Source organism: Neopsephotus bourkii, unplaced genomic scaffold (genome assembly GCF_033783945.1).
Source record: "Neopsephotus bourkii isolate Nb327-2 ecotype Australia unplaced genomic scaffold, CSIRO-AGI_Nbou_v1 NB_951, whole genome shotgun sequence".
Classification (NCBI taxonomy): domain Eukaryota; kingdom Metazoa; phylum Chordata; class Aves; order Psittaciformes; family Psittacidae; genus Neopsephotus; species Neopsephotus bourkii.
The window spans coordinates 744,669-757,064 of NW_026901445.1; the positions used below are offsets into that span (position 1 = coordinate 744,669).

At 44.2% G+C, this 12,396-nt stretch overlaps 2 protein-coding genes across 32 annotated transcripts in view; one reads left to right on the forward strand and one right to left on the reverse strand.

Annotated features, from left to right (window-relative positions):
• TLL2 (tolloid like 2) overlaps positions 1 to 12,396 on the reverse strand; it is a 508,271-nt gene that overhangs the window by 215,430 nt on the left and 280,445 nt on the right. The window lies entirely within an intron of this gene.
• The window catches only part of SORBS1 (sorbin and SH3 domain containing 1), a 77,362-nt gene that overhangs the window by 54,441 nt on the left and 10,525 nt on the right, over positions 1 to 12,396 (forward strand). For 11 of the 31 annotated variants that reach the window (XM_061358683.1, XM_061358676.1, XM_061358677.1 and 8 more), the window contains 6 exons: positions 3,806 to 3,891; positions 5,463 to 5,630; positions 7,082 to 7,128; positions 8,214 to 8,328; positions 8,436 to 8,561; positions 9,519 to 9,713. In XM_061358683.1, coding sequence (XP_061214667.1) covers positions 3,806 to 3,891; positions 5,463 to 5,630; positions 7,082 to 7,128; positions 8,214 to 8,328; positions 8,436 to 8,561; positions 9,519 to 9,713 — 737 coding nt within the window. Of the gene's footprint in view, positions 1 to 1,549; positions 3,068 to 3,805; positions 3,892 to 5,462; positions 5,631 to 7,081; positions 7,129 to 8,213; positions 8,329 to 8,435; positions 8,562 to 9,518; positions 9,714 to 11,609; positions 12,339 to 12,396 lie in introns of all 31 variants that reach the window. The other 20 variants (XM_061358660.1, XM_061358663.1, XM_061358661.1 and 17 more) reach the window with 4 other exon arrangements.

Below are 12,396 nucleotides of genomic sequence, written 5' to 3' on the forward strand. Positions count from 1 at the left end.
CAGTGTCAAAAGACAGGTGATAATGGTGCGAACTGCTGCAAGGTTGATAGTCCTCAACCAAGTTCAGGTTTCCTTGTCCTCCCTCTTGCCATACCCCGTTTTCCCTCCATTTTTGTCTTAGACCACACTGGCCAATAATTTTCATGACCCCTTTATCTGATCCAGGTTCCTCTTTCCAACAGGGACCAGCTCACTGCATCCAGCACATCAACCACACCCTGTACCCTAATGTTCTTCCTCAAGGCTGCTTAAGCTGGCCTTGTTATCCATCTGCTCCCACTACCTTGCCATGCTGGAGCCCTTCCCTGCCCATTCTGCTCTTCCTGCTATGGTATCTCAGCAGGCCACACCATGTCTGCTGGCCTGGCTACCTTGATGTAGCTGGAACTGTGTGCTCCACAGCCTCCTGCCTGCTAGGGGTGTGTGGAGAATGCATGGGATACTGTGAACCAGCAATGCCCGGCAGGCTCTGAGACAGGGAGGCAGCAGGGACTGCTGCACCTCTTCCCCATTCCTTCCCCCATCATGGACTCTCTAGAGTAGGACAAGGAAGAGCCTGATTCCCATAAGGGAGTTGTACTGGGGAATATATCCTGAGCCAACTTCTACCTAAAAATGGCTTCAGATGGGGAGAGGACTGAGGAAGGAATGCATTGGCTTTCTGAACTGCTCTCCCTAAAAATAGTACATCATACCAAAAAGGTCTCTCTCTGTCTCCATCTTTCAGCTGTTTTCAGCCTTATGTCAGGCCTGTAGGGCTGGGAGTCAAACTGGGTCTGAACAAAAAAATCTGTTCAAACAGTTATTATTTCCCAAACTGCAATTGAACCTGAATGGAGGTTTTGACATCCAAGTTTAAATTCAAATTGGAGACTGACCTAAAAACTGCAGTCTAAGCTGAAATCAGACTGAATCTGAATTAAAAAAAAAAAAAAGTAGTGTCCTGATCTGACTCCTTGATTTTTAAAGGAAATATGCCAACCACAGTGTCTGAAGGACACTTGGCTTATTCCTAGTGTGGGGACTCTCAAAGAAGGCTGTTCTCGAGCAACACCAGTTGCTGTGGCCTGGGTGTGCTAACAGCCAACCACAAATTGCCATCTTCCTCCCAAAAAGAAACTGTTTGACAAGCAATGTGATGAGACCATAGTAGGTGTGATTACAAGCTTTACAATGAAGCCATTTTTGCAATGTTAGTGCCCCTGCATCCTTGCTGACACCCTGATCCTGCCCACAATTCAGCTGCCCTTTTCCATGGTGCTGCAGCTTTCCTAGAAGCTGATGTGCTAGCACTTTTTCAGGAGGGTACCTTCACAGTGCTCCAGGTCTGCTTCTGGCCAAGCCTCACATTTTAGAGATGTTAGCAGCACTTCACCTGGTCCTGTAAGCGTGGCTTGTTCTGCAGTTTCTGCCTGCTTTTCTTTGGTTTGAAACTTTGTTTCTTTAAAGTGCATTTTATGAAATCCAAGCATGTTCTTTCTCCTTTCTCAACAGCTTTCTAGCACTTAAGCTAACAGGTTGTATTTATTTTGTTCTGCATGCTTACCAGTGGATCATAAAGGTGGGAATGCTCATATGACTGCACCCTCTTCAGTTAATAGCCGAACCTTTAACGCTAGTCATACCGGTATGTTAGGTCACGCATGTAAACATAAGAAGCCCTTATCAGCTGCAAAAGCCTGCATTACTGAAATCCTCCCTTCTAAATTCAAACCCAGACTAGCAGCTCCAGCTGTTCTTGTGCAGGACAAGAAGGGTATCTTGCTGCCTCATGAGAAAGCTCAAAGCTGCGAAAACCTTCGTAGCTCCATTACCTTGTTTGATAATAAAAAAGCTTTCATGGTAGACATAGGGGAAAGCATAGAAAACATGTTGATGAAGTCGAAGGAGGAGTATGCCGTCAGATCTGGCAGTACCATGAGCCTGCAGGAGTATGGTACCAATTCTAGGAAAGGCTACCTGTTCCCTGCCTCCAAGAAGAGTGGGATGGAATTTACAATGCTGTATAAAGACATGCACCAGATCAACCGGTCCAGGATCCATTTGAGCACAGCCTCCTCCTGCAGTGTGAGGGATATTGCATCTCAGTTTGAGAATGAAGCAAAGGACAGGATGGAGCACAGCCTTAGTCGAGAGGATTCAGAGCAGATTCCGAAACACACCGTTTCCTCCCGTATCAGTGCCTTTGAGCAGCTGATCCAGAGATCCCGATCAATGCCCTCACTTGACTTTTCCACTGGACAAAACAAACTCACCACTTCTCTCCAGTCTAAAACTTGCCTCAGTTCAGCCTACTCTGCAGAGTTTCTGCTGGATTTGCCAAAAGCACACCAAGAAGAGAAGGATGCTACCAGCTTGGCAGATAAATCCTCTCGCTCCTGCAGCAACATGGAGGACACTGCTTCTGATGTCAGTGATGCCATCCCTATGGACACACTTTCAGCTTGCACGGATGAGATAGAACTCCTCTCAAATGCATCCAACGACAGTGGTGGCAGCAGCAACCTCAGTGGGCCTCAGAAGCATAAAATCAACAGATGCAAAGGCACATGCCCAGCTTCCTACACCAGGTTCACTACCATCCGAAGGCATGAGCAGCAGCAGGCCTCCAGGAGCCCTGATTCCAAAGGGGATGTCTATGGAGACAAACACCTGCTCCCCAGAAATGTCTACCTAATGAGCCCGCTGCCCTTCCGATTGAAAAAGCCCTTCCAACACAAATCCCGCAGGACTCCACCCCTAGACTGCCCGGGAAGCCTGGCAGTACCCAGCCCTGAGAACCCAGGTGACCCTATACAGCTGCAGGGAGGCATAGGAGACAAGAGTCACCACTTCCAGCACCAACTGTGCTCCACCAGAAGCAGGCCTCTAGCCCCCATGCGCCTGTCTTCCTATGACATTGTGGAGAGGCTTAGCTACTTCCCCACCAATGGATCTAGCCAAGATAGCTTCATGGGCCGGGCTGACACTCCTGACTCCTTAAATATGAACCCTGTTCCATATGCCCTCTGTCACAGCCTGGACACAAACAACAACCCGCAAAGTGAACTTGGGACATACCTAGGAGGTGGCTTTTTGTGTTCTTTACCAGTGTCCCTTCATCTGTCTTCCTGCTTCCTTTTCCCTCCCCTTTTCTTCCACAACCCTTGCATTTTTACTCCCCACCTTTGCCTCCCCTGACTCTCTGGTTTTTCCCCTCGTGTGTCTAACGTCCTTTGCGTGTTTTGCTGGACATTTTTGTTGAGGACTTGTTTACAGCTGCACTTCTGAGAAACCATTTCTGCTGCCTTTCTAATCACATCAGTTTCAGTTTGTCTCTCAAGCAACTCTGGGGATGCAAGAATCTCAACATGAGATGTTTCTAGTCCTGTATCATTTGCGCGCATGGGAATACAAACCAAACCCAGATGATTTGCTTTAAGGAGTAGTTTCTCAAGGTCTAGTTGTGTGTGTGTGTGTGTGTGTGTGTGTGTGTGTGTTAAATTTTTCTCAACAGTAAAATGCCAAATCATACTTTTGATGGCAGCGAATCTTTTCTTCACAAAGTCCTTCTATGTCTTTACACTTTCTCGTACTGTTATTTACTCCCTGTTTTTTTGACCTTTGTTCACAAGTACAGCCCAAAAGGGAAAAAATGAAAATGGATAAATTATTGGGCCTCTGATTGGCAATTTGGTCAACAGCAATTGAGAATCCTTATTGTCAGAATGGAAACAAATTGTTTTAAAATATCTATTTTTTTCCTTTCTGGTTATGCTAGATAAATCCATCTGTATTTTAACTTCCTTATGTTGTTTCGAAGTAGATTCAGAATCACCAAGGTATTTTGCACCAGTTGATTACATGGAAACTCCAGAAGAAATTATCCGCAGACGGCATGACGATAAAGAGGTAATGCCCTCCTTTATGACCTAATAACAGTTGTAGAAGCTGCATAGATAAGACATAGAGCATTCAGCCTTATTTGAGGACAGCTTGTATGTCCATGGCTAAGTATATTGGAAATTAGAACAATCTAGCTGGAACTAGTATGCTTTAATTTTAATAATACTTCTGACACTGATTTAATGTATAATGTGTAGTCCAGATTAGTTTTTGTTTAAAATAAAACTGACAGTTATTCTCAATTGCATAAAATTGTATGTGGGGCCTTTAAAGACTGTAAAAAGGTTGGAGATGTGTATGAGATGTGGTACAACACCCGGTACTGACAGATAAAGATGAAATGGTTACTCTGTGAATTAAGGTTTTATTGTTCTCTGAGCAAGCCTCTTGAGTCAGTATTAATCACACTGGTGAGAACAGTGTTTTCTTGTGGGGGATCCTTATGTTTTGAACAGCAAATGTAAGGTATTTTAAGCTACCAGAAAGTGTGAAGTTTTCCCTCAGTGCAAACTAGAATTCTTTATGGCATCTCAAGTTGTTGATGACCAAATGTAGCAGTCCTTTCCAAACTGGCTGGTCAACACTGGGAAAAGCCAAAATAATAGGAAAACCACATAGACTTTTCAGCACTGACTGTATTCACACTGAGTTAAAAAAGTTACAAAGTGATTGCTTTCCAGGAAGCTGGGTTTAATTTTCACTGTGGGAGTGGGGAGGGAAAGATACATTTTTAGTGTTGACTTTCTCAGTTCGGATAATGTGTATGTGTGCTTTGAAAGATGGTAAAACCTGCTCTTAATTTCTATGTGAAATTTTTTTTTGCTGTCTTCTCCTGTGAAAGACTTGGTAATCCCCTCATTTCTGAAATCCAGCACAAGAAGTCAGAGCAAAACTCTGAATTCACTAAGACCTACTGCTTCAAATAAATTGGCATGGAGCTGAACTCTTCAGCCTACAGTCAGCCCTAAAAGGTGGAAGAATCCTTCTACCCAGATGCTCAAGAATGCCCATTTCCCTTAGTGCTCCAGAGACTTCAGAAGTCCAAAATAACTATTTGGGGTTTATTTATTTTACAAAGTTACATGAAACCAAAGGAAGTATGGAGGATGTGAAACCTGAAGGTGGTTAGGATCTCTCCCAAGCTCTTTGCAAACCCCAGGGGAGTTTGATGCCTTGGAACTTACTTTGTGGACCTGATTCAGGTCTCTCGGAAGTCAATGAGAGAAACTTTGTTGGTTGAAGGGTGTTTGGATCAGCCATCTGCATTATCAACGATATTCTTAGAAACTCCCAGGACCCCTCCAGAACTTAGAAAAACTCCTTGTTGTCTTCCATTAGCTTTGGATCAGATCCTCTGCCTGAGCTGGATTTCAGTTATGCCATAATGGTGTTTTATTTTCTGTGGCTGTAAAATGAAAGGATATTGTGTAATTAGCAGAATCAGTATTTTATGTTGAACTGTAAAAGTCTAGCTATTTGCTGAGACCTCCGAAGTTTTACTTAAGTCACATTTGTGGCAGCTTTTGAATACATTTAACTAGATGATTTACTGCCCATTTTATGCAATTTTATGGCAGAAACTTTTAGAGGACCAGAGACGGCTTAAACGTGAGCAAGAAGAAGCAGATATTGCAGCTAGAAGGCACACAGGGGTTATTCCAACGCACCATCAGTTTATCACTAATGAGCGATTTGGGGACCTCCTAAATGTAGACGATACAGCAAAGAGGAAATCTGGGTCAGAGGTCTGTTTTAGTTGCCTCAATCTGCTGCTTGACCCAAAGCAATATTCACCTCTCACAAAGTTGTGCTTTAGGCCGACATTAGCTCTTCAGAGAATGTTCGGGTTTTTTTCCAACTTCCCCTTTCCCACTCTGGCTTCATTTAGATCTGCTTTGACTCCTGTGCCTGGTAAATTAATTGATACCTTGTTATCAAGCTGCATATGTTAAAGCATGGCTGCTGAGAATCGCTGGTGCACACCTGTGATGCATGCCTTTAAAGATCAGCTACTTTTAGTGAATCAAAGGCATTCTACATCTTTTGCATCATATTGCTACATTGTTGTGTTGTCTGTGCCTTATGCTTAGAAACTTCATGTCTTGTTGATCCTGGCCATGTCACTGTCTTGTAGTTTTATTTAGAAATACATTGTTTCTTTTCCTCTTGAAAGGTGCTTAACATCCTTTAGGAACAACTGGAAAAAGTCTTGGCATGTTTCACTGCATACGACCCAGTTGGTCTTTCTGAAGGAGACAAAGGAGGAAGTAGATGCATTTCCCATGAGCCCAAGGCACTTTTCCTAAGGGCTGAATGCTACTTCAGGTGTCCTGGCTAAATGCCTTTTTCTGCCTTAGGGATTTTTGCTGGGGCTTTTGACAGTGGTTCTATTTCCCCAGGGGTGCTGCACTGCAGCGGTGCTTGAGGTGGTCACCGCATGGATGGAGTACACTTGTCTGCCCTGTATGTACTTTCAGATGCTCTGGTGCCACATGAATGTGACTGCTGCTTATTTTGTGCTCTGCTACCAAAATTACGTTAAAATTGTCTGACTATTGTGTGTCCATTAGAAACTCAGCCAAGTATATCAATTTTTAAAGCAGAGGCCTGCTGTCAATGTCACCTTCAGCATTGTAGCCACTGGAGACATTTTTCTAGCTACATACTTAATTTATTCATAATTCCTCCTCACCTTTGTCTCTTTCCTACCAATTTATATAAAGTACATGGGTCACATTGCAGGAATCAGCAGGACCAGATAATAATCCGTTAAGAACCACATAAAATAAAGTCCTGCTGTTCTTTCCCCCAGTTAGTAAATTTTGCTTTTTCATTTACGTATCAGGAAAAATTTGGTCCTGGAGCCCCAGTAACTGTAGTTACTGGAGCAGCTTTCATTCAGCAGGGTTTGCCACATTTAAAAGTTTATTGGTGTTAAATCCATGTCCTGTAGAGCTGTTAATTACTATTATAGCAGAAGCTGGCACTTTTTGCCCTGGTGGGAGAGACCCATCCAACATATTTGCATTGTAGTACCAGTTGCACACAATGCAGAATACCTGCATTCAATTTCTTCCCCAGACTAATGTTAGCTGTAGAAGAGTTTGGGTGTTTTTCCTCAGAAGAGGGTTAAAAACATAATTATTAATTTTAATGTGTTGATTTTTTCTTTTTTTTTTTTTTTTCGGATCTCTAGATGAGACCTGCTAGAGCCAAGTTTGACTTTAAAGCACAGACGCTAAAGTGAGTACAGCTCTTTACTACTGCCTTGAGTGTTCTTCATCTGCTTTTTTCCCTAGGATGCAGCATTTTTGAAGTGTCATGGAACTGCATTCATGTTTTGGGAGTATCTTAGAAGCAGCTTAAACCAAAGCTGTCCATAGTAAGACAGGGAAAAGTAATATGGATTTTACAGGTCATATTCTCTAAAGGACTTTCAGGAACATGTCTTCTTTCTCAGTGCACCTGTAACCCAGGAACAAATTAGTGGTCTGCTCTGGGGGTGAGTTGAGCCATGGGAAGGTGCTCTGGTTGATGTTCTTCCACACACCTTGTAAGTGCAGAAGCTCTGGCACTGCCCTTGTGCTGGAGGTAGAAGGGACTTCACAACATCCCTGGTTGTGCTCCAACCTCTGGGCCGAAAGAACTGTATTAGTCAGTAGCTTACTACCATACCGGTAGTAAATCTATCATACAGGTGGTCAGAACAACATATATATGCAGAACAGCAGCATCCTTTTCACTGTGCTAAGCATTGGGACTTAAACAGTTGTCTGACTTTAAGCATGTCAAGGTGTGCCCTTAACTCAGGATTTTTCTGATTCAGGAGCTGTAAGGTTACAGAGTGGTCACGCCTCCTCTGGCATCTGTGGCTACACCAGTGGATGCCTCTGATGTACCACATGCCCTGTTGCAGTGCCTTGCGTGAATTGCACAGCAATACTCATTCTTTTTGGGAGACACTGTTGTGAAGAGAAGGCCTAGAAGGCCCTCTGCATGACCTTGGAGAAGCTCTTATTTTAACATTGCTAGAGAAGAAAGAAAGAGAGCAGAATTCAGTGAAGGATCTGCTGTTTTTCTTCTCAGCTGCTAATGACCTGGAAGTATTCTGTATATGTTCTATATGTGATGATTTACACAGCATCTCCCCAGCACCTGTAGTAAAAGAGAGGCAGATGTAATTCTCAACATGTAGCTTTCACTTCGCATGGAGCATGATTTGTATCAATAGGGCTGATGCAGACCTTGGTACTTCAGGATTGCTGGACAGAAAAGAAGCACATCTGTTCTCCAGTGATGTTCTTATGGAGCACTTGTGTTGTTAACAGGGAGCTTCCTCTGCAAAAAGGAGATATTGTTTACATTTACAAGCAGATTGACCAGAACTGGTATGAAGGCGAACACCATGGCAGAGTTGGCATCTTCCCACGATCATACATAGAGGTAGCTGCTTTCCTTGCAGGTGTTCTCTTTGCCCAATCCCTTTCTGCCAGTGACCAGTTTATGGGCTTTTTATATGTGACTCATATGATTCTGTTTGTTCATTCCAGCTCCTCCCACCAGCTGAGAAAGCTCAGCCCAAAAAGCCATCACCATTGCAAGTATTGGAATATGGAGATGCTATTGCCAAGTTCAACTTCAATGGAGATACCCAAGTGGAAATGTCCTTCAGAAAGGTAGGACTTTCATTGTGCTGATGAACTGAATCCAGACATATGTTTTTTAACTAGTAACTTGCAGTTTCCAAATGAAAGCTCAAATAAGGTGAAGTCCATATTCAGGAAGGATTCCTTCTTACCACCCATGTTTTCACTCTATACTCATCATGCAGTGTATTGCAGAGACAGTCAGGTAGGCTGACTCAGGAAGTGTCAGTTGCTTCCTTAGGGCTAGCTAAGAAGATACTTTGAGCACAAGTGCTGAAAGCCTGGCTCTGCATGACACATTAGATATTTGGTGACATGTCTCCAGTCCGATCCTCTCCAATGGAGATGCATACAGTCACATGAGAACAGCAGTATAAAAGAGAAGGAAACTAGATTCATCTTCCTTCATGCCACAAGCCAAATAATAGAGACAGTCAAGTTGTGTATGGGTTGTGTAATGGCTGTTCAGAGCAGTCAGACATCTCAACCAGCTTTCTGTTTTACAGCTCAGATTAGATTTTGTCTAATTCTCTTTTAATTGTACATGAAGGTAAGGCTTGCACTTTATATTAGTGGTCTGGAAGTCAGTTCCTATGTCAGCAGAAGAGGAGAGAGAGCAGAGACCCAGTTTAAACTGCAGACCTGTGCATATGCCTTGTATATCTCATACCCAGGAGTCTTGTGGTCAGCCTGAAACTGCTGCTTTCCATTTTTTTAATTGGCTATAGCAAGTAGAGTCCTAAAAATGTGAGCATAACTGAGTCTGCAGACAGCCCAAGTCAGCTCCAGAATATATGCATTTCCCTCTTCTCTGAACTGAAAAATATCATTCCACCCAGAGCCTAGGGTTCCTGCATAACTGGGAAATGGAGGAGGCTGAGAGCCACCAATTGTTTTAAATCAGATGCAGCAAGATTAAAAATGTAATCTTCTTTGGATTGATGAAATATGTTAAGATCAGGACTACATTACTGTTCCTTCCCATAGGGTGAAAGGATCACATTGATTCGACGAGTGGATGAGAATTGGTACGAAGGCAGAATCTCTGGCACCAATCGTCAAGGCATCTTCCCTGTCACTTATGTGGAAGTGCTGAAGCGGCCAGTGGTCAAGAATGCCATTGACTATCCTGACCCACCAACGTCCATCTCCCCTAACCGCAGCATGACAGCCTCACCACAGGTATTTGGACCAGATGCAGCCAGTTACAACACCTTGTAGAACAGAGGAATGTTGCTGTTGCTGCAGCTAAGACTAGTGTTCTGCGTAGTAAAAGCCATGTGCTCCCTGCAATATAGTGCAACTGCAGGAAAACATGATGTTTCATTTACCAGAAGGGTTAGTGAATGGGTCACGTGGGGATTTGGAGACTCAGCTTTTCATCTCTGATCTGTAGCTTGAATTCAGGCCAGGTTGAAAGGGCTACAGTTCACTGCCATCTGAACAAATTTCACTGCCAGAGATAAAATGAATTGGTGGTCCAGCTCCTCATGAGTCCTTGCTTACACTTTATAGACCTCCACTGTGAAGAGTGAATTTCTTATTATGACTATCAAAAGGGTGTCGCAGACTGTTATAGTCTGTAGCAGTCATTATGTTAATTCCAGTCAGCTTGAATCAAGCTGTGTATTTGCCCTTAAATGTTCCAGCTCAAAACCAAGGTTTTGGGAGACAGGGTCAGGAGAGCAGCCTGTATTATTTGAAATTGGTGCTAAACGAACTCAGGGTTTGAAAGCAGGCCAGTCTGGGATCTTAGACGAATATTACAGTCGCTATAAACCATGCTGCAGTTCAAAGCAAAAATCAAAATGGCAGCAGGTAATTATGTGGGGATCCCAGAATGTTTGCTGTGGAAAATATATCAGGGCAGCAGTGAGTCTCTAAATCCCTTTCTTTTGCTCTCATCCTGAAAATACTCATGCTTGAAGGTCAGCATATGTGTTTGGTTTGCAGCCATGAGGTTCTGGTACATCTCTCTCTCACCCATGGGACAGAAGCAAGGTCATTCTGAGGTCAAGCCTCCAAGGAACAGAAGTGGAGAACTGGGATCAGGAGGGAAGGGGAAGGCTACCATGGCTCATGCCTGGTGTCTATCTGGATCTTCCCTAAAAGGAGTGTTTTTATTCTTAGCCACTATGTAAACAGGAAAGACTTGTTGCTTTTTGGGGGTCCCCTGTCAAAGTGGACCTCAGTTGAGCTTTTCTGTTTGAGCTTGGCAGTCTCTCTCCATGGCTGTGACCTGTCTGCTGCCAGCTGTCTGCGAGCTTCTCCCTTTAATGGAAGGGATCATGTTCACCCTTTTTTCATTTCTTTTACTATTCTTGTGATTCTTCCTCTGGTAAATCAATTCTCTCCCTTACTTTTTTTTGTCTAACTTGGCAGAGGACTGAGGAAACACTATGATCAGTGCTAATGTAGCTGATCTCACTGACATTACTGGTTGTAATAGCTAAGGGCAGAAGTCAGTTGTGTGTTCTGCCTTTATAAACATAGGACCTACTTTAATCACCAAAATGCCAAATAGCCACAGTCGGCTTTTTTATCCCTTTCTCCTCCACAGCATCAGCAGTGCAAGTCTCTTGAGGAGCAGGCATTGCTCATGCTAGAGTGGATAAAGTCAAAATTCATTGCAGCAGTGAATTCTGACTTGGCTTCACAGTGTGAGTTGCTGGGGCCCCAGCTGTTACTGCGGGACAGTCAAATGCTACATGTTGCCATCACGAATGGTGGCTTCAACTGCTCCCTAAGGGACTTAGGACATACAGTATGAAGTCTTTAAGTCTTCCGCAAGATGTTTTGTGCCTGGGAACCTGAGAAAGGCTGGAGAAGGTTATTGGCAGCACAGACACACACTGGACCCTGTGGTTGGAGTAGCCGTGAACAGCATGTTCTCCACACAGTGCGCTGTCTGTGGAAGACCTAAGCACCATGCTTGATCACGGATCTGCTCTTCTCCATTCTCGTTTGCTCTCCTTTTACTTTTGCTCAGTCACTTTATATATTCCTTTGTTTTGGTTTGGTTTTTTTTTGTTGTTGTTCATTTCTTTCTTTTTCTCTCCCACTTTTGTCTCCTTTAAGTCTCCCAGCTCTGAGCAGCTCCATACGCCAACTCCTCCACCTTTGCCTTTCGCACGCTGTGCCTTATCTCCAGAGGTGCAGGCAGTCACATCTGAGTGGATTGCTCTGACCGTGGGAGTATCTCCTAGCCCCACTCCTGCCATAACTCCTCCATTGCCTCCTCCACCTGAAGCCTCTCTCTCTCACTCTGGCTATCTCTCACCTTCTGCTGCAGCCAGCCCTTCCCCCACGGTCAGCCTCCACCATTCTCTTCTCTCTGGCTCCTCAACTCCCAGGTCCACTAAATCCCCATTGCCCTCTTACTCATCCAGACCTCAGTCCTCCACCCACAGTTTCTATGAGGCCACCCCACAAAGCGAAGAAAAGTTTGTTCGTTCCCCTTCTCCCAGCATGAGCTACTCTAACTCCCCTCGCTGGGCAGCGGAGAGCCCCGAAGGCATCTTCACAGAGCAGCGTGACATCGCTGGCAGCCAAACCTGGCTCCAAAAGACTGGAGAGGGCAGCAGCAACCCTGAGCAGGGTGCTCCCACTGCTCCCAAGATCTCTGTTGAGCGCTGCCTGAAACCATCCCAACTAGACATGCGTGTGAGCCCAGAAAAGAGACTTGTGGGTTCGTCTGAGGACAACCAGTTGTGTCAGGAACTAATGGCTATTGTGCAGGGAGGTAAAACAGAGAAAAGAGGCATGAGGAAAGGTGATCTGGGAAAGTTTCAAAGCGGGGAAAATAAGGTACTTCTCCTGCATGTGTGTGTGTTGCTCTGAATTGCTGATTTTAACTGGTGTGTTA